The sequence below is a fragment of the Oratosquilla oratoria genome, chromosome 15 (assembly GCF_046742065.1).
Source record: "Oratosquilla oratoria isolate Oo_2021 chromosome 15, ASM4674206v1, whole genome shotgun sequence".
Lineage (NCBI taxonomy): Eukaryota > Metazoa > Arthropoda > Malacostraca > Stomatopoda > Squillidae > Oratosquilla > Oratosquilla oratoria.
Window position 1 is genome coordinate 37,517,327 of NC_134791.1, and position 26,167 is coordinate 37,543,493.

Genomic DNA, 26,167 nt, shown 5'->3' on the forward strand with positions numbered 1-26,167 from the left:
TGTGGTGTTGGTGTTACTGGTGGTTGTGTGTTATTATGTATTTGTATTAAGTGTTGCATTGTCCCCTGCAGATAAGACATCTCCCTGTCCATATTGTTAATCTGTTGTGTTAAATCCCTTACTTGTGAACAAACTTCCTGATAGGACTGTGTAAGATTTTGTGTTTTTGTTACTGCTTGTTGGACTTCATTTTCCAATTGAATTAATTCTGTAAAAGAGTCATCCAAACCATGAGGCATCATTTTTTTTCAAGTGTACTTTAACCACTTACACCAATAATTTCCTAAAAAGGTGAACATCTAACATAAGACATATCTGTTCAATAACAATACTTGAGAGGAATGCAAAGTATAAGTCATGACTAAAATGATTAAGCTCGAAAAAAATATTTCAAAGAGAACTTTCTACCACTACACTATGTGATCTTCTTTACTATAATTAGGTCTCGTGGGTAAGATGGAATCAATAGCATAAAGCTAAAGAATCCGAACAGCTGCCAACATTCTGTCACGGCGAACCGTGACAGAAAAAAAAAGACAAAGAATTTGTTGTATATAGATCAACAATTCAGATGCTACAGATTGCCACCCATATTCGGGAGGAAGCGAGCATTATTCCACTACTCCTTGACTTCCAATGACACAAACCGAAGGAGGAGTTGTACTGGGCTGCAGGTTAGTCTTATGGTAGGACCTGGGACATGGGGTAGGTGGGTCCTAGTCCACTTTCCATTCTTAGTTGAAAGGAAACCCGACCTTCTTTGGTTCGTTTATTCTTCCAACATTATTCCAAAAGCTTCCCAAACCGGGGAAGGGAGGGAATTGAGAACTTGCGTCCCATCCGGTCTCCCACTAGTTCCAAGACTAGTTCTGAGACCAAATTAGTTCCCTGTAAGTGTATAATTTCCTTAGAAAAATATACCGTATCAATGTGAAAATGGAGTAGGGTATCTGAAAGATTCGGGAGGCAGAAGAAATCCTTATAAGATTAAAGTGAGGTAACATGCCTCTTCCTGTAATATAACATAGGATAGGCCTCTTCAGAAATCTTTAAATTACCCTACTTAAGGTTTACAAATGATTTTAGGTTATGTTGTAGGTTAGGCTATAACAGGCCAGCGCGACCCTCAACTGTAGGTTAGGTGTAGGCTAACCCCCTATACGGCAGCCATTTCGTGACACCCTGCATAACAAAAAAATATATATAAATGAGAATCTTTTGGCACATTTTACTTTTCATAAAACAGAGTATAGCATAGTTATGAGAACCGTAAAAGGGTTACCCAAACACGTAGCAACAACACAAGGCATGGGGTTATTGCCAGCATCCGTGTAACTTGCATTCCCCTTTTACGTCTCATTTCCTTTTCTCTATATCGGACGTGGTCTCTTTAATTAATGTTAATGAATGGTTCTGACTTTAACTCTTACCTTTTAAAAGGGACAATTTGAAGAAACCATTAATAGCTTTGTTCGGCCGTCTGGCAGTGTTTACGGGACATCTTTTTCCCTATCAGTAGTGGTGGGCAGCTACCGGTGAAATTATCGGTTTTATCGGCAACAAACTTAATGCTAGCTTACCGACAAAAAATTCTGCTAACGGTAAAGCTTCGTTAACCGATAACTCGATAAGCTATACCATAACACTCACTCAGAGAGCGGTAACTTCGGTAAGCACGTCTCGGCTTGGTGGTACTGAGTGAACGAAAATGTATACACCACACCCACCCTGAGGGTGGGTGTGGTGTAAGCCGAGACGTGCTTACCGAAGTTACCGCTCTCTGAGTGAGTGTTATGGTAAAGCTTATCGAGTTATCGGTTAACGAAGCTTTACCGGTAGCAGAATTTTTGTCGGTAAGCTATCATTAAGTTTGTTGCCGATAAAACCGATAATTTCACCGGTAGCTGCCCACCACTACGGCCTCCATTCACTCACTCGCGCGGTAGATACAAGATAGCATACTATAGTAGCACCAATTAAAGTATGACCTTTTCCCTTTACAATAACATAACAATAAAAACAATATGTAAAATAGGACCAGAGATATAGCTTATTAAAGGACAAAAACATTGATTTTTCGAACTCGACTAGAACTTGTGACGTCACGAGTCTTTTACCGGTAAACTGTCGGTAATTTCGGTAACTGTATTGTTGTTCACCAATAATTTCGATATTGAAATTAGCGGTATTTGCCCAGCACTACCTATCAGACCACGCGGGCTCGAGAAAAACATCGAAAACGTTCTTAATCACTTGTCCGATAGCGATAGTAGTGACGCAAATTCCTGGACAGTGGAAGAAGGTGGTAGATGAGGTGGTGTGGGTAACACGTACCTTAAGTGATTGATGAAGGGAGGGGGAAGATAGCTGCAGTTGGGGAACCGAAGTCCAGGTGATTTTTATCACATCTCGGGACCACTCGCCTTCCCTCCAAGGCAAGCGTGAGTAAATCAAAGAGGGGTGTGGGGACAACTCATAAAGATGACCGTCTTTGGGTAATGAAACCCAGAATTCCTAATGTGACTTTTAATTGATAACTTGTTCAAATATCAAATATGGTTAGTATAGTCTATAAAGGTAGGTCTAAAAGTTAATTAATGGTTCCTATCGTACTCTGTCTCCCTGCGCTTCAACTAAACATCTTACAGTAACATCAAATAAATTGAACTTAGCATCTAATGTGGGTAGTGGGAGTGGATTCAGGCGAGCACGGCTTCACACCTCGGATGAGGCCTTTGTTGGCGATGGGCGGGAACTGCCTGGTTACAGTTGACATCTCCGAGCGGGCACTGAAGACGGCTGGGCAGGCGTCTCTCCGCAATTCTGCCAATGTCCCTCCGGTCTGGATGTCCCGAAAGGGGATGCATCTGCATCTGGCGGTCTTGATGAGATGATCCTGGTAGTCTACGCGATGTTGATAAGATCCCGATCACCGGCAACACGGAACTCCGTAGCACTGAGTTCATCACTAAAAAGTGTCACGCGCTCACCCGTCACCGATGGTCACTCCGCCTTGAACACTGGATGACGTTTAACCAGTTCGTAATAACGAAAGGAACTCATCGTATCCACTGTGCGAGATCGATGCACCTGAATCTTCCGAGACCGTGTAGGAGTTCCTACATGGATTGGGAACCCACGCTAGACTGCCCCTGTCCTGCGACAGGTCAGGTCACGATGTCCGCTAGCCGGCTTCCGACGTTGCCAATAGTACTATGTCTCCGTCCCTAGTTGCGAAGGGTACTACGAATAATGTTCATGCGGGAGGGTGACACAGTTCCAAGTGTTCTTTGAGGTAGACACTGTTCACGAGCGGGTTAAACACAGTCCTAATAATTCTAATTACCTAGCTTAAAACAAATATGTGGCAGCGCGCAGGGGGGGGGAGGGGGTGTGTTTGAGTGCTTTGTGTGGGCGCGAATCGTTGAGCATGGCTCCGAGAACACAAATCAAAAGGGGGGGGGGGTGTTTCTAGGTATTAGAAGTCTCTCCCTTCGTTAAGGCATTGAATTGGTTGTCAAAAATGACATGACAAATAAAGAGGATAACGAGGAGAAAAGACAGGATGTTGCTACTAGTAGTCTTAAGGACTGGAAATTCCCCCGACTATGGGGAATGAAGGGCTGATACGGAGAGAAAACAGACGAGAAAATGGGAAGGGAGACAACGAGCTGGGTGTCACAATTTAAAAATTGTGACAAGTAGGACTTAATTTGACATAGTAACATTTTTTTTTACACGTGTTTGTTGACGAATAATGTCCTTTTTATGAATTTAATTATAATTAATGTTAATGATTACAATAGTAATTTAAAGATATTACAGCTGGATGATGAATCAATTTCTAAGTACATCCAAAATATTAGAGGGATAGCTTTTCCCCCTGACATATATTCTATCCGTATCCAGTCCTACCTTTTCCTGTAGCATCTTAGCATGTAGTTGTTCTATATGTATCCATGTTCATAATGTAATTCTGAGTTATGTACTAAGTATGCCCGGGCAGAGACGCCCGAGGCATACGACCTAGGATCTGGAGTAAGCTACTTGCGTTGATTTTGCTTGTAACTTAATATCATGTAACCTCGACTTTTATTTGCTCTATCCACACCGTATTCATGGTGACCCGTACTATAGTGGTTTACCCCGACTTTGCCTTTTCTTTTTTGCTTATATTTTTGTCATCACTGGTGTTTCTTTTTGTATATGCAAAAAATAAATAAGGGTAACAGTGATTTCTCTAATGGAATGAGGCGCCATGTCATCAGTTTCCGCGACATTACTCGGTAAAATAGTGATTTTTCCTTATCTACTAGACTCCTTCAAAACCTCGCATTTTTCGAAGGTATTGTTATTTCTTTCTCCCATAAGACACGTTTTCTCTTATCACCCTAAGAGAAAACAAAAACAGCTTAGCCCTGACTGATATTTTCTATTTTTTCTTGAGTAATGTTTGAAGTTATTTCGTCCATTATTGACGCAGCTGAGATGGACCTCCTCTGAGGCACCCTGTGGTACGTGAACCACTTTACTTCGCCACATTGGTTTAATCCTGCTTGATAAGGTTGTATGTATAGTGATATATCACATTTTCTTCGCAAATCCAACAAAAATATAAATATACTTACATCAAATATATTTTCAATTAATATTTATTTTGTGCAGTAGAACGTTGTTTTTTACTCACCCAATGTCGAACGTTCTTCTTTCCTTCACGTCAGTGCGGGCGATCACTTTCGCTCTTACTCATAACCCTATCACTAATTCCTACTCCCGAACCGCCTAATCCTAGTCTTTGTCACCATCCTTTCACTCTTAGTCCACACACGTCATCCACTGCACCTGACCAAAGTACTGTCCCGACCCTGACCCCCGTAGTGTCCTGTGGTGCCTTGCGTCCCCCGGGTCAGTGGTGTCAACGTACTCAAAGGATTACAAAGGATTACAAAGGCAAAGCATGCCGACAGGAGACCTTTTGATCCATATCTAGGTCGGATGCAAAAAAAAAAAAAAAAAAAAAAAAAAAAAAAAAAAAAAATTAATTAAAACTATAACAATGTAAATAACAATTAAAATACATAAATAAATGCATTGGTATAGTTGAATAACAAACAAACAGGTAAATAGTAAATGATAATAAATTGACATATAACTAATAATAAATGAAAATCAGACAGACAAATTATAACAAAACAAAAACAAATAATATAACATAAATTATAATAATTACAGCATCTTACTTAGGTATTTATCTAAATGATTCTTAAAGCTTCGAACTGAACTACATTGCACTACCTGTGCAGGAAGTTTATTCCATTCATTAACTACACGGTTGGCAAAGTTGTTTCTACCTACTTCCAAATTGAATCTATTTCCGGACAGTTTGAGACCATTGTTTCTTGTCTGATTCTCATTCAATGTGAAAATGTTGTCACTTTTGATGTTGTCAATTCCCTTTAAAATCTTAAAGACCTGTATCAAGTCACCTCTGAGTCTACGCTTTTTTAGGGAAAACAGATTCATGTGCTTAAGTCGATTTTCGTATGATTTATTTTTGATATTTGGAATCAGTTTTGTGGCTCGCCGTTGTACTTTTTCCAGTCTGTCAATGTCTTTAATGAGATTCGGTGACCATACGGAAACAGCATATTCCAAATGTGGACGAACTAACGATTTATATAGCTTGTTAATGAGTGATGGACTTTTGAAATCAAAAGATCGCGCAATTAATCCCCTCATCGCACACATTCCGTGCATTCGTCCACCACATTCACACACACACCTTGATTAGGAGTAAGCAAAAGTGAGCGGCTGCACTGACATGAAGGAAAGAAGAACTTTCGACATTATTTTATGAGTGGCAGGAAACATTATATGTATGTATGTTTTCCACGATGAAGAAAATTATTAATGTTATTCTAGAGCAAGGTTTCTCAAAAATTAACCAAAACTTTGGGGCGCATCATTGATGCTAATATAAAAGTTAGTCTTGAATTTTGAAAATAGGAAACTTATAAAGGAGTATCCTGAAACAACCATTTATCTTTTAGACAGTACATTTTACAGTTAAAGTATCCTAATGTGAAACATGTGATTGATGAGATTTGGCAATTTGCCGATCTTGTGAATGTCTTGCCTTATTTGTGATAAGCATACTCATCTCTTCATCAATGCATTTAATATTTGATATATTTTTACACTTAATGTTTGTACAGAAAATCCTTGGTGTCTGTAAAGTATGTGAAAACCATACACATTTTTAAAAATATAAGCATATCTTATTAATTAAATCTTTCGTTATCTTGTGGCTCACCTGGCTACCTTCCAGGGCGCACCGTTTGAGAAACACTGTTCTAGAGGTTATGTCACTCTTGACCTAAGGTCAACAGCTCAATTTTGTACTTGGAAGGCCACCCCCAATGGAGAAACCTGACCTTGATATATAATATTTTATCTAATCTTATCATTGATTCTAAAATCTTGAGTAAAGGATAATGTAGCGAGCTAAAAGGTTGACACATCTATAGTTTAGACGATACTAATCAACATTAAAATAGAGTACAGTACTATATTTTACTTTGTGAACTATTACAAATCTATATAATAAATAGCTGCATATGGCACACAAATCCACCCACTTCTCACGACAGTCTCACATTTCTTGCGCAATACAAATTGGTGATCAGGCGTGCCAGCAGATGTAGGCTGTCAGTTTACGTTGCTATTGTTGGTAGAACCTAGCTGTTGTAATTCGGGACAGCCAATCAGGTGGAGTCTGCTTTTTCTCAATATCAAGATACCCCTTCTACATGTTATCGTGGGGTTAAACGCTCCTCAGTGGCATGCAGTTGATACTTTAGGATCTATACGGGGCGCCCTTACGGACCAGAGTCACACATAATTTTGTCTGTGATAGAGGAAATCTCTCTTATGTTGTACCCCACCCTTAATACTGTGCTGTACCTCTTCTCTGAATATTCATTTCCTTTTCCGCTGAGCCCTGTGGTAGGGGAGAAAGAACACTGCCACCAAGTCTTCCCACTTGAGTCGTAAAATGCGAGAAAAAAAAAACGGGATGGGGGTAGGACTAAACATAAAAAAGGCAAAGACATAAAAGGGTCTGGGAGGAGTTTTCCAACCAGATTGAGAGAAGTAAGTGTTCTGGAGGATTAAAAAATTAAATAAGTAGGCATTTGGGAATGGATGCAAAGAGATTATATGAAGATTGTGCTGACAACACTGTATGGGACAGAGACATGGAATTTAAGGCATAGAGGAAAAGTTTAAATGTGTTTGAGATTTAATGTCTAAGAAGTATGGTATGCGTTAAAGTTTGGGTAGAGTGAAAAAGGTTCGGAGAACTGGGGGTGGAGAAGGGGCAGATAGGGTTGATGAAAAAGGATTGGGATGGTTTGGACACATGGAAAGAATGAGTAAAGATTAATAAGTGTGGAAGGCAGAGGTGGGTGGAGTGAACATAAGGGGGCAATCAAGGATGAGATGGATAGCTGGTGTAAAAGGGACATTGAGCAGGAGGGGAATGTCTGTTGAGCAAGGAATAGATAAGGCAGGAGATGGGGTGAGTGGGGAATGGCTATGTATAGATGATACTGTGATACAAGGAAGAGAGTGGGAGGGGGAGGGGGGCAGTTTAGGAAGTGGTTATGTGTGAATGATATTTTGTTGCAGCCCAAAGGGATTTCTCTCAGACTTCTATTTTTCGGAATGAGGGGACAGAGAGGGGGTCACCAATTAAATTAAACAGCTTTGCTGTGGATGTGCTGTGTCTTGCTGCATTGCTTTTGACCTGGGGCAGTGGGCAGGATATAGGTATGACCCATCATATATGTGGAGCTAAGATAAGAGGGAGGAAAGGGTGGTGGATGGGAGTGGAATGGGTGGGGATGAAATGAATGGGAGTGGGTATATGGCTTTTGACTTTGGCTACCTCCCTTATAAGGGGGAAAAAGCCATTGGTATGTGGATGGATGGACCTTTTCCAAGTCCAGGCATACACAATCTATCCTTCTCATGTAGCAGACCAACTTCAATGCAATTTCTTACTGTTGTCATCACTCTCATCCATTTTTCCTCTCTCTTTTTCCTTCACCTATTTGAGCTTCAATAATTTCTCCCTGCTGTAAAGTTGGTTAACCACTTCTTGTTATTGTTATGAATGTCTGTCTCAATTATTTTTTCAGATAGTATGTGTCTGGGCACTTCATCAAAAGCCTTATTTATCCATATGGCAACCATAACTGTTCTCTCTGGTTGGGCTTCTTTTATAAAATATTTTCAGTGCAGTACTTTTCATGTGATATGTGAGCAGTGTTGGTAGAGTGGCCTTCCTTAAAACCATGTTGTTTGGGGGTTTAGGTATTTCTGAATTAATTCTTGCTATTACCATCCTTTCCATTGGTTTGGATATTGTGAATAATAATGAGATTGCTCTATATGATATAGTTTTCAAGTGGTTTGTTTGGTTTCAAGATTGGTATAATGTGAGCTCTTTTCTGGATGTTTGGGATGTTGTTGTATAACCAGAAGTAATTGAAAATATTAGTTAAGGCTCTTATAGCTGTCTGGCTAAGGTGTTTGAGGTGACGAAGTATACAAGTTGTGCACTTTCTTTAAATTGCATACACTCTAAGAACGTCTTGGCAAGGATGAAACGTCAGTGAATAAAATTACAACTCTGTGCTTCTCAACGTGAGCAATTTTTTTTTTTTTTTTTTTTTTTTTTTTTTATCTGAAGTGTTAAACCAAGGTTTTATGCTTTTTCAGGCTGCCAGTGGACGTCATCTTGTCCAGTTTCTTGTTGATCTTGAGAGCTTCGTCTTCACAACCCATTGTTATAAGAATAAAAGGGTGGTTTGTAATTTTAAGTCACGAATACAAAGCCAGAAATGCGTGACGCTTCTGGAAGCGAACGCCGGCCAGATGTAAGATAGCCAGATTTGCAATATTGAAATAGAACAATGAAGGGTTATACTACAATATTACTATATTTAGAACTCAAAAGGGTTATAAATGTATTAATTACGGCGAGTATAAGTCAGATGATATGAAAATTAAACGTTCACGATGATACACGACACAATGTGACAATGTCAAAGAATGTCAACTGCGACAAATGTCGACATTTCAGATATCGACGTGATTATGTGTATTGTTTATATCAGTATATTGTATTATGTATAGAATGAAGCAACATTAAGAGATAGAAATATTCTATTGAATTTAATAAGCCGTGAAAAAATTCAATCTGGAGGTATTTCTTAAGCCGTTACTATCAATCCCTCCCTTTCTCCATCCTTCTCAGGCCTTCCTCCCGTGTCATAAGGTAATATCTCTCCACAGAAAAGTTCACATGAATGTTTAATTTTCTCTTCTATATTTCTCCGTATGTAAAATCTAAGAACACCATCGTGTTCACGACATAATTATTTATTAAACCACACATTTTATTGTAAGCTTGCTATAATGATATATGCATATATCAATAATAAAATGCTGTATAAACTGTAATATCTTGTCATCTGACTTATACTTGCTGTAATTAATACACTTATAACCCATTTGATTTCTAAATACAGTGATATTGTAGTACATATAACCTTTCATTGTTCTATTGCAGTGGCTGGCAACCTTTTCAGAGTGAGGGCCAGATAAGACTTTTGGAAGGAGGCCGCGGGCCGGAGTGAAAAACGAAATCCCCAGAATTACTCTATTTTGTACAATACATTGAATACAATGAATAAATTATACAAGAATTGCATTGAACACCCTACAAATCAATGAGACTGCTGGTGCTGTTTGCCATGAAGAAGTATTTCCATGTCTGGCTTGATGGTTGAGGTAGACAACAGAATAATGTCATTGGGAGCAAAGGTAAGACCGTGTAGTTCATTTTGGAGAAGAGCTGTTAGCAACAGTAGGTGCTGCCAAACATGGCCACAATGTGTTGAACATGCGCAATGTATTTTTGAAAATTGTTAGAAGGGAGGACGATGTCGCGGAAGAAGGACAACGGAGAAGAGGTGTGGAATTTCGCCTTCATTTCATCGTTGCACTGCCGCTCCACCAACTCCATCTGGAGGGAGGCAGGGGCGTCTTCCACGGGAAAGTCAAAGGGAGCAGTGAAAAGCTTGAAGTCCGCAGCCAGCACCCTGACTCCTGCAAAACGGGAAGCAAATCCCTCATGCAGAGAGGTGACGACACTAACGCAAGTGTCCAGGTCCACGTTGTCAGGGGCACAAGCAGCAAGGTGAGGAAAATGCACAAACTGACCAGAAGCCAATTGAGCCTCCCACAAGCGCAGCTTAACCTCGTAGGCAGTGATGTGTGCGTACATGTCTGTCACGAGAATATCTTTGCCTTGCAGCCTCATGTTGATGGCGTTCATGTGCGCCGTGATGTCCGTGAGCAGGGCCAGGCGAGCTAGCCACCATGGATCAGAGAATTTATCAGCATGGAGAAGGTTCTTCTGACGTGGGAAGGTGGTAATCTCCTGTTGTAGGTCGCACAAACAAGACAGCATTGCCTCACGACTTAGCCAGCGTACCTCACAGAAGTAGAGCAGGTCGTTGTAGTAAACGTTCATCTCGTCCATCAGTACCTGGAACTGACGGTGGTACTTCCCAATGCAGTCGTAGCTCCTCTTGGGGATCGGTGCCACCTGCATAGAGCCGGTGGCCAGGGCTGGCTATAATCATACACATATCCCACACCAAGCCCTCTACACTCCCTCCTCTCCTGATATCACCTTTTGCTCCCCCTGCCTAATCCCAACAACATCATGGAGAGTGGTCGGAACCCTTGGTTCTGACCACCTTCCAATCATCATCACCACCAAAACAAGATGCACTTCAGTTGGCAACAGACACACATACACCAATTACAAGAGAGCTAACTGGGAAGCTTTTACGGAAGAGACAGAACAACATTTTGAAACACTTTACAGTACACCAATCACAAACATAAACAATGCTGTGCACACTTTTAATACAAAACGCAGACAAGAGATACATCCCTAGAGGCAACAGAAAATCACACAACCCCAACTTCACACCAGAAATCCAAGGCCTCATCAGACAACGAGATGCACTTAAACACAATACCCCCACACCTATCCCTCAAAACATAGCAGACCAAATACAAACACTAAACACTGTGATTGCCAATAAAATACACGAACAAAAAACACAAAATTGGCCAAATTTTATCAATACACTTGATCACAAAACAAAAACCAGCAAATTGTACAAAACACTCAACAGCATTACACTATCCAACAGTAACACAACACGCTCTCATGCAGCAATAATCACAACAACAATCTACCCTCAAACAGACAACAGGCAAACACACTCATAAATAATTTTGCACAGACAAGCCATCTCACTTCTCACCCTGACCACCGACGCACTATTCGACGTAAGACTTTCCCACACATTCAGACTATACACCCTTCATAGACAGTCAGACAAAACACATAATACATAATCTCAAGCACTCATCTGCCTGCGGCCCTCATAACAAATAACATCCACCTAAAACACATTGGACCACAAGGTATACACGCACTCACAAACATTGCAAACTACAGCTATTCACACAACACTATACCCGACATCTGGAAGCATGGTAAAATAATCACCATTCCAAAACCAAAAAAGACCCAACAATCCCAACATCGCACCGCCCAATCACACTTCTCTCCATCCCCTCTAAAGTCACTGAACGCCTAATACTTCAACTTGTCACACCACATATTCCCCTTGCTGACTCACAACACGGTTTTAGGCCACTACACTCCACAAACACTCTTCTGATAAACCTCACACAATTTTTTTTAGATGGCATCAATTCAGATAGGCCCCACCACAGAACACTTCTTATAACATTAGACATTAGTAAAGCTTTTGATGCTATCCCCCGCCACAATCTAACAAATAAAATATACAACACAGACATGCACAATAACACCAAAAGATGGCTGGCCAATTATCTGGCAGATAGGAATGCTTATGTGTCATATAATGGCCAATCATCGCACATCAGAAACATTAAGAATGGAGTACCACAGGGCTCTGTTCTATCCCCCACGCTCTTTAATCTATATATGCATGACTTACCCACACCAGACACCTCAGAAATACAAATCTCTTCCTACGCAGACGACATAACAATCACATGCACACATCGTAACACAAAGCTGCAGAAATAATCCAGCCATACCTTGATACACTCAACACATGGTTTATCACAAACAGACTCAAAATAGCTCCAACCAAATCTACAGCAACACTTCTCACCAACTGGACAAAAGAACACAAATACATACCTCATCTCTATATCAACAACACTCTAATACCACACACAAACACACCGAAAATTCTTGGTGTAACATACGATACATCCATGTCTTTCAAACAACACATCACAAACATAAAAAAAAAAAAAAAAAAAAAATGCACACCTAGACTTAATGCACTTAAGTCAATCAGTGGAACAACATTTGGACAAAACAAAGAAACTAATACAACAATATACAAACAATGCATACGCTCAGTGATGAATTATGGGCTCCTAATCTCAGTGAGACACACCACAACACCCTTCAAATCATACAAAACAAAACCCTAAAAACAATTACAGGCTGCACAAATACAACACCTACAGACCATTTACACCATGAAACAAAAGTCCTCAAAGTCAAGGACCACCTCGACATGAGAGGCACATAAACACTTGCCGCAGCCATCACAAACACATCACACCCGCTACACTACATAGCAGAACACCCACACACACCAAGAAACATTAAAACAACACCCAAAGACCTGTATCACACACAGATACTCTCTTCTCTTCCTCCACAACCACCAAATACCAGCCTCCGGAAACATATTCATAATCATATCGCTCCATGAACACACTGAAAGACAACACACTGCTGCATGCCAGACCCCCTGATATCCACCCTTCTGAATCCTCTCTCCCACGAAAGGACAGAGTCCACCTGGCCAGACTGCGGTGCGGTCACCACCCAGCACTTCTAAGCTACCAGAAGAGGCTGGATGACCGCATTGTGGACAGCTGCCCAGGATGTAACACTTCACCCCATACCATACAACACATAATGGAAGACTGCATTATACACAATCATGCACGCAAACAACACAACATACACTCTATAAAGGATTTGTGGGAAAACCCAGTTTCGGCTATGGCATTCCTTGGGGAGACGGGACTGCTCGGACAGACAGTCTAGGGAACGACAACAACAACTGACGGTGGTTAAGGTTGCAGAAGAGGATGGAGTTGACGACCTACACCATGACAGACATGACATCAACGAGGTTGGCAGACTTGGCGCACAGGGGCCCTTGGTGGATGATGCAGTGCATCATGTTAATGGGCCAAGGTGGTCCGGTGGCTTCACAGTGGTGCACTAGCTGCGAAGCGGCGCCCTTCTTCTCCCCAACCATCGCTGGGGCACCATCGGCCGTCATGCACACAAGACGGGAGAGGACCAGGGAGTACAGATCAACACAGTGAAACACAACATCGCAGATGTCTTGCCCAGTGGTGGTGCCGTGCAGCGGGACAAGCTGGAGGAATTCCTCACACACCTGGAGGTCAGTGGTGATGCCGCGGATGAAAACGGCCAGCTGTGCCATGTCCTTTGTGTCGGTGCTCTCATCCAGAGCGAGGGAAAAGGCGATGAAGTTCGAACTGTGTGTTTTGAGTGAGTCGTGCACATTGTCCGACATGTCCTCAATACGACGACGATCGGTGTGGGACAAAAGGCTCACGCTCTCAAAGGCAGAACGCTGCTCTGGATAGATGGAGTCCACTACAGTGAGGAGGCATTCCTTGATGAAGTCCCCATCTGCGAATGGCTTCATTTGGTGAGCAATGATGCAGGAGACTTCATAACTGGTGCACATCACCTTTTCGGCCTCAGAATTCTGCTTGCGGAAGAGCGAAGTTTGTTTCTGCAGGTTGCCCGATAGTCTAACGATGGCGTCCTTCCTCTTGGCAGCAGACATCGACGTAAAGTTTGACGATCGGTGCTCTGTCTCTCAGTGGCGGCACACATTGTATTCTTTTAGGACAGCCACAGTCTTCAAGCATATGAGGCACTGGGCCTGTCCAAAGCGCTCGACGAAGAAGTACTTTTCCAACTCTGGGTTGAAGGTCCGATGCTCGAGGTCCATTTTTCTCTTCTTAACACACTGGGTCGTAGACATGATGAGCTGAAAAGGAAGAAAATTAGGTATATCAACAATGAATAAGTGAAATAATGGTGCATTGATTGTAAATGTACGTCATCTAATTTAAATATAATCAATTAATAGCTATATAATTTCAGTAGTTGTTAATGATTTTTATAAGAAATAACTGTAATTGATCTGTACTGACCAAAAAGCTTACGTACCTTGTATTAATGTGAAAGTCTAATGGACACTGACCGCTGATGTCTGGCTGCTCTGGCAGTGGCAACATCGTAGACCGTGCATGAGGAGCAGAATTGCCAAAACAGTATCTGCCAGCGAATGTTGTTCGGCAGATTTCATTTACATGATTTCAATTACGTGATTGTCCGACCTGAACAATAAACTGAAGACACCATCCAATATATCACACAGAAGGTTTGTGAAAATTTGAGAAGTTAACAAATGATGACATGAACTGGATTTGAAGCTTGAATTCGATAATACATGGTTGACGAGTGATGAATATGACAGTTGATTTTGAACTCAATCTGAAAATTAAATTTGATGATTGCCGACGACAGAATATTCTCAAGAATGATAATGTTGAAAGTTGATTTTATAAATCCAATATTTCCAACAATTGCCAAGTTTTTTTTTTTTTTTTTTTTTTTTTCAAACCTTCGATCTCTTCCAGTGAAGCCAGTTTGGTATGTCAGACAAGATAATCATGCTTAATAGATAAAGTTATTTTGTTGACTGTATTTAATTAAATATTCAAATTCTAACATTTCATATTCAAATAAATTTGTGTTTGCAATTTTGAAACTCCCCATTAAAAGTTTAGCAGAATCTAGTGTAAACTTTGGCTTTTCTAGTATTTTGCTAATCTAATCTAGCTTAAATTTCTACATACTACTACTACTACTACTCCATATCATTACAGATTTCATAAGTGTTTTGTTTTTGTACTACTACTACTACTATTATTTTTATTTTATTATTATTATTTTTTTTTAAGCACGACCTCCATCCTCGTGGAACTGTGTGGTGGAAGCAGCAGGATCTGTCTCCCACAGACACAGTTCATTGGCCCCTCTCCCGCCAATGACTGTGGTCGACAACCCTTTTATTTATCTATTTAATTTTTATTAACAATGCCTAATACAAAAGTTCATTTATCCTACTGTCAACCACCGTCTGCTCAAAATCTAGGTTTTGTATATGTGCCGATTTGGGCGGTGGGGACCTTGTACCTCTCAGGCACAAGAGGGCTGATCTTAGGAGTGAGAATGACTACTACTACTACTACTACTACTACTACTACTACTACTACTACTACTACTACTACTACTACTACTACTACTACTACTACTACTACTACTACTACTACTACTACTACTACTACTACTACTACTACTACTGCAATAAACTACTACTCTTACTAACAAAATATTAAGTAATTCAATAATTAAGTTTGATTATTTAAAAACATAATATTTATTGGAATTTTTTTCTCTCCTTTTGCTAGGAGTTCTGCAGACCGGATTGCATATTGGAATCCGGTCTGCAATAATAATGCCTAGCAGGGTGGCGGGCTGGACGCTAGGCCTTCATGGGCCATATGTGGCTCGCGGGCGGAGGTTGCCCGCCCCTGTTCTATTGCAATATAGCAAACATGGCTATCTTACATAATAGTTGAGAAAAGTGTGAAAAAGGTAACACAATGTACTAAATATTTTTTAAAACAGGAAGCTGAGCGTGGGAGTGGAGGTAGCCCAGTAGCAGTCCTACCAACCTATGGGAGCTGTGCCACACACATTGAGAGATTTCCTTAGTGAACAGACTATACATGGCCTTCAAACAAATAATTTCCACAGCTTTTACTTTCTTCTCTTATATTCATCACCCAGGTACCTTTCATAATGACAACTTCTGCTTTATATACTCCAGTCATTGCTTCTACTGACATAATTTTGTACCTCCATACTCTACATACACATGCATACATAGCTAAATGCCCTCTCCCCATTATAAAGGGGGTGGTCAATTAAAAGCATACACCAACCCCATATCCATGAAAACTCATTCATTGCCTCTCCCATCTTAGCACCTTGTGGACAAAGGGTCATCCTTGTACCTTGACAAACTGCTCGAGTCAAAGGAAATGTAGTGAGAAACAGCAGGCCCAACATCTGAGGTCAGTTTACCCCCACCACTTCATCATTTGGTGAAACCATCTCCCTTCAAATTCATGCAAAGAAAATACATAAAAGAAAAGAACATCCCCTTGGGTCACATCATGCTTTCATCCAATCCAAATCTTCAATGACTCCCATTTGATGGGGGATATTGAACCAAGTAGGTACAAAGAGTGTTCAGGGTCATTGTTAAAAAACACAAAAAAATTTGTTCCAACTTTGAGAAGTCTAGGAGAGACAATATAGTAAGTTTTTTGGTGTTGCTCAGGATAAGAAACAAAAGAAGTACGATATCAGAATTTTTTTTTTTTTTTGCCAAGTTTTGTTTACATTCACTTCAAACACCTTGGCCAAACAGCTATAAGAGCCTTAACTGATATTTTCATCTGCTTTTGGTTATACAACAACATCCCAAACATCTAGAAAAGAGCACGCATAATACCAATCTTGAAACCAAACAAACCACTTGAAAACTATATCATATAGAGCAATCTCATTATTATTCACAATATCCAAACCAATGGAAAGGATGGTAATAGCAAGAATTAATTCAGAAATACCTAAACCCCCAAACAACATGGTTTTAAGGAAGGCCACTCTACCAACACTGCTCACATATCACATGAAAAGTACTGCACTGAAAATATTTTATAAAAGAAGCCCAACCAGAGAGAACAGTTATGGTTGCCATATGGATAAATAAGGCTTTTGATGAAGTGCCCAGACACATACTATCTGAAAAAATAATTGAGACAGACATTCATAACAATAACAAGAAGTGGTTAACCAACTTTACAGCAGGGAGAAATTATTGAAGCTCAAATAGGTGAAGGAAAAAGAGAGAGGAAAAATGGAGGAGAGTGATGACAACAGTAAGAAATTGCATTGAAGTTGGTCTGCTACATGAGAGGGATAGATTGTGTATGCCTGGACTTGGAAAAGGTCCATCCATCCACATACCAATGGCTTTTTCCCCCTTATAAGGGAGGTAGCCAAAGTCAAAAGCCATATACCCACTCCCATTCATTTCATCCCCACCCATTCCACTCCCATCCACCACCCTTTCCTCCCTCTTATCTTAGCTCCACATATATGATGGGTCATACCTATATCCTGCCCACTGCCCCAGGTCAAAAGCAATGCAGCAAGACACAGCACATCCACAGCAAAGCTGTTTAATTTAATTGGTGACCCCCTCTCTGTCCCCTCATTCCGAAAAATAGAAGTCTGAGAGAAATCCCTTTGGGCTGCAACAAAATATCATTCACACATAACCACTTCCTAAACTGCCCCCCTCCCCCTCCCACTCTCTTCCTTGTATCACAGTATCATCTATACATAGCCATTCCCCACTCACCCCATCTCCTGCCTTATCTATTCCTTGCTCAACAGACATTCCCCTCCTGCTCAATGTCCCTTTTACACCAGCTATCCATCTCATCCTTGATTGCCCCCTTATGTTCACTCCACCCACCTCTGCCTTCCACACTTATTAATCTTTACTCATTCTTTCCATGTGTCCAAACCATCCCAATCCTTTTTCATCAACCCTATCTGCCCCTTCTCCACCCCCAGTTCTCCGAACCTTTTTCACTCTACCCAAACTTTAACGCATACCATACTTCTTAGACATTTAATCTCAAACACATTTAAACTTTTCCTCTATGCCTTAAATTCCATGTCTCTGTCCCATACAGTGTTGTCAGCACAATCTTCATATAATCTCTTTGCATCCATTCCCAAATGCCTACTTATTTAATTTTTTAATCCTCCAGAACACTTACTTCTCTCAATCTGGTTGGAAAACTCCTCCCAGACCCTTTTATGTCTTTGCCTTTTTTATGTTTAGTCCTACCCCCATCCCGTTTTTTTTTCGCATTTTACGACTCAAGTGGGAAGACTTGGTGGCAGTGTTCTTTCTCCCCTACCACAGGGCTCAGCGGAAAAGGAAATGAATATTCAGAGAAGAGGTACAGCACAGTATTAAGGGTGGGGTACAACATAAGAGAGATTTCCTCTATCACAGACAAAATTATGTGTGACTCTGGTCCGTAAGGGCGCCCCGTATAGATCCTAAAGTATCAACTGCATGCCACTGAGGAGCGTTTAACCCCACGATAACATGCAGAAGGGGTATCTTGATATTGAGAAAAAGCAGACTCCACCTGATTGGCTGTCCCGAATTACAACAGCTAGGTTCTACCAACAATAGCAACGTAAACTGACAGCCTACATCTGCTGGCACGCCTGATCACCAATTTGTATTGCGCAAGAAATGTGAGACTGTCGTGAGAAGTGGGTGGATTTGTGTGCCATATGCAGCTATTTATTATATAGATTTGTAATAGTTCACAAAGTAAAATATAGTACTGTACTCTATTTTAATGTTGATTAGTATCGTCTAAACTATAGATGCTATGTCCCCTCCATGTTCACTTCCTACCCTTGCATCAACAATGTATTCATGAAGTAAGCAGGAGCAGCAAGCACCTTCATCATCAAGGAGGTCAAGAGGACATAACAACAATAGGGTGGACAACTGGGGGTTGTGACATGGTCGGAGTCACCAGAGAAGTCCAGGAATACCTCACTTTACGATCAGTTAAGCAGTAGTCGTCATTCAGTTCGGCAGTAGTCGTCACTCAGGTCAGGTCATCCGGGTAGCTGCTTCAGTTAGTGATATGGCGAGTGGTTGTGTTTCTAGTATTCAGTGCCGATGAGGTACAATCTCTACTTAGTAGAATTGAAGCCTTGGAGGATGCTGTAAAGTGCCTTAACCCTTAACAGGTAAAGGTCTTTTTGGCAAACGCCTCAGGTAAAGCGGGTCTGACCGACAAAAAAAAAAAAAAAAAAAACTTTCACTGCATTTATTGACATTGAAATCAAAACATATGTACTTCAACTTATCTTCTTCCATTTACATGCTAAAAAGTGACTATAATTGTTAGACATATATTTTAATGAAAATTACAAAAAATAAGAAAAAAAAATAAGGTATTGCTGACTTTAGAGGGTACTTGCCTGAAAACATGAAATATGAAGCGGTTGGTCATCATCATTTTGTATAGACCAATGTCCCAACTATCTTTAAGGAAAAGCAGAGCTACAACAAATGAATAATGAATGTGTTTCTTAAACCATAAAATCTGAAAAAATCGGAGGTAATTACAAAGGATTACAAAGGCGGAGCATGCCGACAGGAGACCTTTTGGTCCACATCTAGGTCGGATGCGAAGAAAAAATCATAATAAAATAATAAATAAAAACTATAATAATGTAAATAACAAATAAAATACATAAATAAATGCATAGGTATAGTTAAATAATAAACAAACAGGTAAATAGTAAATAATAATAAATTGACATATAACTAATAATAAATGAAAATCAAACAGACAAATGATAACAAAACAAATATATATATATAAAATAAATTATAATCATTACAGCATGTGGTTTGACAATCCCCCACATGTGCTATGTCGGCTTATACCATCGCGGCATCAGCAGTGAGAGGAACCATGTATTCGCAGTCTGTGTAGAAGTAGTCGGCCTTCGGACTTGTAATAAGAATGTTAGAGTTAAGTCTTTAATAAGCCTGTACTTCAGGTATTTGTATACTCAAACAAACACACTTCAGGCCTACGCCCGGCAACCCTTTGCCAACCAGAGGTAAGCTACTTTTCGGTACTCAAGGAGAGTATTTAAGGGTTGCCGGGGTCAGGTCGCGGTCAGTCTCTTTTTAGGCCTAGTCTGGGCCGGGTGTGCTAGTGTATGTACATAGTGACGTCAATAAAACCCAGAAGCTAAAACCGACTGTCAATCTTCCCGGTCGTCACTAGCCCAGTAACGGTATTCAGTTACATTGGTGAACCCGGAGTTTTGACTCGACACCCAGCCCGGTTTTTTTTTTTTTTTTCTGGCGTTTTCGACACCACCCACCCCCCAATGGCGGTGCAACTTCCACCATTCACCTACGACATCGACCTCTGGCTCGCGCACATCGACGCATGTTGGCCCACGAACGATGACACAATCACCGACCCCTACAAATTCCGACTGACAGTTACGGCCCTCCCTGCACAAATTGCTGCGCGCATTTCTACACTCCTCACAGATCCCCCAGCGACTGACCGGTACAACGCCCTCAAGGTTGCCCTCAAACAGGCGTGCGGGAGAACTACGGAGCTCGCCATGGAGGAACTCCATACCATCACCTACGACGGCGGCAGGCCCTCAGTCTTCCTCGAGCGCCTGAAGGACCTCAATCGGGCGGCTGGATCACCGATGTCCGATGCATTGGTGATGTTTCGGCATAAACAATCACTCCCGCCGCACGTAAGGGCGCCCCTTACGTTGTTAGACATTACCGATATCAGTGAATATGCGAAGAAAGCCGACAGGTTGTTCCACGCACTCGCTCCGCAGGATATGGCAGCAGGATTAGTGCCCCGTAGATCAGTGGTCAGTAACCTGTCTACGCAAAGTGCGCGAGTGTGTAACGTCGACAACAGTGCGTCGATTCGTGTGTGTAGTGATAATTACTGTGATTCTACTGACGCTAGCGCGCGCGCCAGTACGGCGCGGCCTCCCCCAGCGGACGACTTGGATGTCCGCTTAGCGCGTGTCGAGGGCCTGCTAGAGCAGCTAGTCGGCGCAGGGGGCGTGCGCGACCCACCTCCTCCAAGTCGACGCGCGTTTTGTTTCTACCACACTACATTTGGCCCCAGGGCTCGAAACTGCAGCCCTCCATGCACCTGGTTTGAGTATCAGCCATGGTCACGGGGGACGGGAAACGCAGCAAGCGGGAGGCGATAGTCCCTCCCGCTTCCACGCAGAATAGGCGGATGGCCTGTCCCCCACGCCCTCGTCACAACCCCCCTCGCTCGTCCCGGGCACACAGTCGCGCGCTATTGCGCGTAACGGATACGGCTACTGGCTGTCACTTCCTCGTCGACACTGGCGCCGTGGTCAGCGTCGTTCCACCCGCCGCTAAGGACAGGACGCATGCACATACAGCGTACGACCTCTTAGCTGCCAACGGCACTCCAATTGCCACGTACGGCACCAGGCACTGGCGCGTATTTTTTGCCCCCGATCTGTCATTCCCGTGGACGTTCGTGGTGGCGGACGTAGGACAACCCATCTTGGGCCTGGACTTCTTGCGGGAACACGACCTTTTGGTGGACGCGCGGCGCCAACGGTTGATACACAGACCTTCCAACGCCGTCATCCGCACCGTTCTCTGGACTTCCCCAGCGCCGCTGCTTACCCACGTTCAGGGGCCTTCACCGTGCACCGACATCGTCCGAGAATTCCCCTCCATCACGTCCAGTCACTCCCACCCACGGAAACTGAGTCACACCGTTGAGCATACCATTCTCACGCACGGGCCGCCTTGCTTCGCTCGACCACGACGCCTCCCGCCGGAAAGGTTGCAAGCAGCGAAGCAAGAATTCGAACTTTTGCTGCAGGATGGTATTGCGCGCCCTTCGGCCAGCAGTTGGGCGTCGCCCCTGCACTTAGTGCCGAAAGCCAAGGATGGGGAATGGCGTGCATGTGGGGATTACAGAGCTCTTAACGCGATGACGCAACCGGACCGTTACCCGATTCCTCATGTGGTGGACTTCCACGAGAGACTGCACGGGAAGACTGTGTTCTCCAAGATCGACTTGATGCGCGCGTTCCATCAAATCCCCGTAGCAGAGGAGGACATCCTCAAGACAGCTGTAACCACCCCATTCGGCCTGTTTGAATTTCCGGTCATGAACTTTGGCCTCCGGAACGCCGCACAAACCTTCCAGCGTTTCATGGACCAGGTGGTGCAGGGACTAGACTTCGTCGTGGTATACATCGACATCCTCGTCGCTTCGACATCCCATGAGGAGAATTGCCAACATCTCCGCCTTCTTTTCCAGCGACTCCATGATCACGGCTTGCGGATTCACCCTGCAAAGTGCGTGTTCGGGACCGAGTCGGTCGACTTCCTCGGCCATAGAGTTTCGGCGTCGGGTATTTCGCCCCTTCCGTAAAAGGTGAAGGCTATCGACGACTTCCCACAGCCTACTACTGTCCGTAAGTTGCGGCAATTCCTGGGCCTCATCAACTACTACCACCGGTTCATCCCGGGGGCTGCGGGACTACTCGCGCCGCTTTACGATCTTCTGAAGGGAACGAAAAAGCACTCGCCAAAGCCACTGCAATGGTCCGCGAGTGCAGGGCAGGCCTTCCAGGCTATTAAGCACCGCCTAGCGCAGCTGTCTCTCCTCGCATATCCAGTTCCGGGAGCGACGGCGGTCCTCACGACAGACGCCTCGGCAGAGGCAGTGGGCGCCGTCCTCCAGCAGGAGGTGCAGGGCGTCCTTTCCCCGATGGCATTCTTCAGCAAGCGATTGAATGACGCCCAGCGCCACTACAGCGCTTTTGATCGAGAACTTCTAGCCATCTATGAAGCGGTGCGTCACTTCAGCCATTTCCTGGAGGCGAGGACGTGTAGGGTGCTTACAGATCACAAGCCCCTTACGTATGCGATGGCGAGACCAGGGCACAAGCTAACCCCGAGAGCCAGACGCCACCTTGCATATATATCTGAATTCACAACGAATATCGGGCATATTCGGGGTGCCGATAACACCGCGGCAGACGCATTGTCTCGTAGTGCCAACGCAATTACGCGTTCCGCAACGCTGGACTATGCTGCAATCGCGCAGGCCCAAACGGAAGATGAAGAGTTACGGGACCTGCAACAAGGAACCACGTCGCTCCGTCTAGTGCTGCAGCAAGCTGACGCACTAGCTGCCCCATTGTGGTGTGACATCTCCACGGGGCACGCGCGCCCTTACATCCCGAAAGCATTCCGCCGACCTGTGTTCCGCCATTTCCACGATATGGCCCACCCAGGAATCCTCGCGACGCAACGCCTTATTCAGAAACGGGCCGTGTGGCCAGGGATGAAGCGGGACCTAAATTCATGGGTGCGCACATGCATTCCGTGCCAGACAGCGAAGATCCATCGGCACACAAAGCTCCCGCTAAGTCAAATTCCCACACCTACCCAGAGATTTCACACTGTGCATATCGACATTGTGGGACCCCTACCCCCCTCCAGGGGGTACCGTTTCCTCCTCACCTGCGTTGACAGAGCAACTAGATGGATGCAGGCGATTCCTATGGTGGATAGTACTGCAGAGTGTACAGCCTTCCATTTCCTGCATGGCTGGGTGGCTAGTTTGGGAGCCCCTCACACAATCATCACGGACCAGGGCCCGCAGTGGGAATCGAAGGCGTGGACAGATCTTCTACTATTCCTTGGCACAACCAGGCAGCGTACCACCGCATACCATCCACAATCCAACGGAATGGTAGAGCGTTTCCATAGGAGACTTAAAGAAGCCCTTCGCGCCCAACCACATCCAACGTCATGGGCGGACGCACTCCCAATCGTTCTCTTGAACATCCGTTCCACCGTGAAGGAGGACCTCCAGGTCACGCCAGCGGAACTAGTGTACGGCGAAGATCTACGCTTGCCCTCCCAATACACGCCTCCCCTTGACACGTACTCGGAGCTAACGTTCATGCCTGCCCTTCGCCAAGCCATGAGGTCTTTCACACCTCAACCGCCTAAACCTCCTGCAGCATCCGCCACATACCACCACCCCACGCTCATGTCGGCAGACAAGGTATTTCTCCGTGTAGACGCGCGTACTGGTTCCTTGGCGCCAAGATACACGGGCCCTTACCAGGTGCTTGCACGAACACGAAAGCACGTCACCATTCAGATCGGTGACCGCCGGTCGGCGGTATCATGGGATCGGGTAAAGCCCGCCCACGTCGATGCAGACGCCCAGTCTACCCTTACAGTCCCTACCCCTCCTCCCACAAACCCTCCTCCTCCCCCTCTCGTACCTTCCTCCAACCCACCCCCATTCACATCGCACTTCTACTACCCCTCCTCCCCCTCATCACCCTCCTCCATTTCCCACTCCGCACAGAGTTGTCATACGCCCGTTCCCTATACAAAACGAAACGGTCCCACCACCTTCCCCGCGTCTGTCCACCACTCCTCCCCCTCCTCACCCCCTTCCTCTTCAACCCCCAAGCGCGGTCCTCGGTCATCCCAGTTCAACCCAAGATGAAACGTTACCCCTCACTCCTTCGCCGACCTCATCCTCTCCACCTCCTCCTTCAACACCTCATCATCAGAACCCAGCTCCTCCCACCCCCTACTCTCCACAGGCAGAGCCGCCTCTACATCAACCACTACAGCCGCCCCCTGGCAGTCAGGTCCTTCCGCGCCCACCGACGCCCACACAGGGTCCACCAGAGTCCATCGCACTTCCCGCGCCGCTCAGTCCCCACCAGGGCCACCTCCACATAACCCCAGGAGACGGAGATTTCAACCCGGAGGGCACAATATTGCAGTCGGGCCGGGTAGTGCGCAGGCCCCAGCGGTACCAGGTCAACAGTGTGTATCCGCCCACAGTGGGGGCCGGTACTTGGTACGGTGTCACCGGCACCCTTTTCCTGCCCGTAGGCGCGGCGCCCCCGTGTAACGTGTTTCCGAGCGCTCACCCAATCGGACATCACGACTCACGTGCCACTGACGTCACCCACGCCCCCCCCCCCCTGCTCGGACATCACGATTCCACGCTTCGCAGGGGAAGGGGGGTAAATGTGGTGGACAATCCCCCACATGTGCTATGTCGGCTTATACCATCGCGGCATCAGCAGTGAGAGGAACCATGTATCCGCAGTCTGTGTAGAAGTAGTCGGCCTTCGGACTTGTAATAAGAATGTTAGAGTTAAGTCTTTAATAAGCCTGTACTTCAGGTATTTGTATACTCAAACAAACACACTTCAGGCCTACGCCCGGCAACCCTTTGCCAACCAGAGGTAAGCTACTTTTCGGTACTCAAGGAGAATATTTAAGGGTTGCCGGGGTCAGGTCGCGGTCAGTCTCTTTTTAGGCCTAGTCTGGGCCGGGTGTGCTAGTGTATGTACATAGTGACGTCAATAAAACCCAGAAGCTAAAACCGACTGTCAATCTTCCCGGTCGTCACTAGCCCAGTAACGGCATTCAGTTACAAGCATCTTGCTTAGGTGTTTATCTAAATGATTCTTAAAGCTTCGAACTGAACTACATTGCACTACCTGTGCAGGAAGTTTATTATTCATTAACTACACGGTTGGCAAAGTTGTTTCTACCTACTTCCAAATTGAATCTATTTCCGGACAGTTTCAGACCATTGTTTCTTGTCTGATTCTCATTCAATGTCAATTATTCAATGTCAATTATTTTGACTTTGACCAACTTTACGCAAAAATTATGGACGGGTTTTAATGACATTTTCAGGGAAGGTTGATACTACGTCCAGCAAACAATTTATAAGTTTTTAATGGTATCTAAGTTTATTATTTATAAGTTTTTATGGCTCTAAGCACTCCTATCCTGACTCAGCAAAACCCCATCCTTCGTTAACGGAAGTTTGTGGTCTCGGAGGGTTTTGAGTTTTCTCGAGAGGACATGAGTCTAGCAATTCATACATAATGCTAGTGATAATGAAGAACATATTTTATTGGATATACTAAAAGTGGGATTTGTGATACTGAAGAATCTAATTGCAGTCATTGCAGATGTCACATTTTATGATGATATGAGAATAGTGTGTGAGAAGAAACATATTATTAACAGAACAGAAGATATTAAACATTTATATGTGATACAAATTAAATTTGAACAAAAGA

The 26,167-nt window shown here is 43.8% G+C and overlaps 2 protein-coding genes across 2 annotated transcripts; both read right to left on the reverse strand.

Moving 5' to 3' along the window:
* Positions 1-9,925: 9,925 nt before the first annotated feature.
* Positions 9,926-10,612, reverse strand: LOC143033128 (general transcription factor II-I repeat domain-containing protein 2-like). The gene has a single exon (XM_076198333.1). It carries the CDS (start codon positions 10,610-10,612, stop codon positions 9,926-9,928), a length of 687 nt encoding a protein of 228 aa, XP_076054448.1.
* Positions 10,613-13,317: 2,705 nt separating this feature from the next.
* LOC143033035 (general transcription factor II-I repeat domain-containing protein 2-like) lies at positions 13,318-14,624 on the reverse strand. The gene is made up of 2 exons (XM_076198233.1): positions 14,447-14,624; positions 13,318-14,264 (listed from the first exon to the last, which is right to left on the reverse strand). Exon 2 carries the CDS (start codon positions 14,055-14,057, stop codon positions 13,335-13,337), a length of 723 nt encoding a protein of 240 aa, XP_076054348.1. The 5' UTR covers positions 14,058-14,264; positions 14,447-14,624; the 3' UTR covers positions 13,318-13,334.
* Between the last annotated feature and the right edge of the window lie 11,543 nt (positions 14,625-26,167).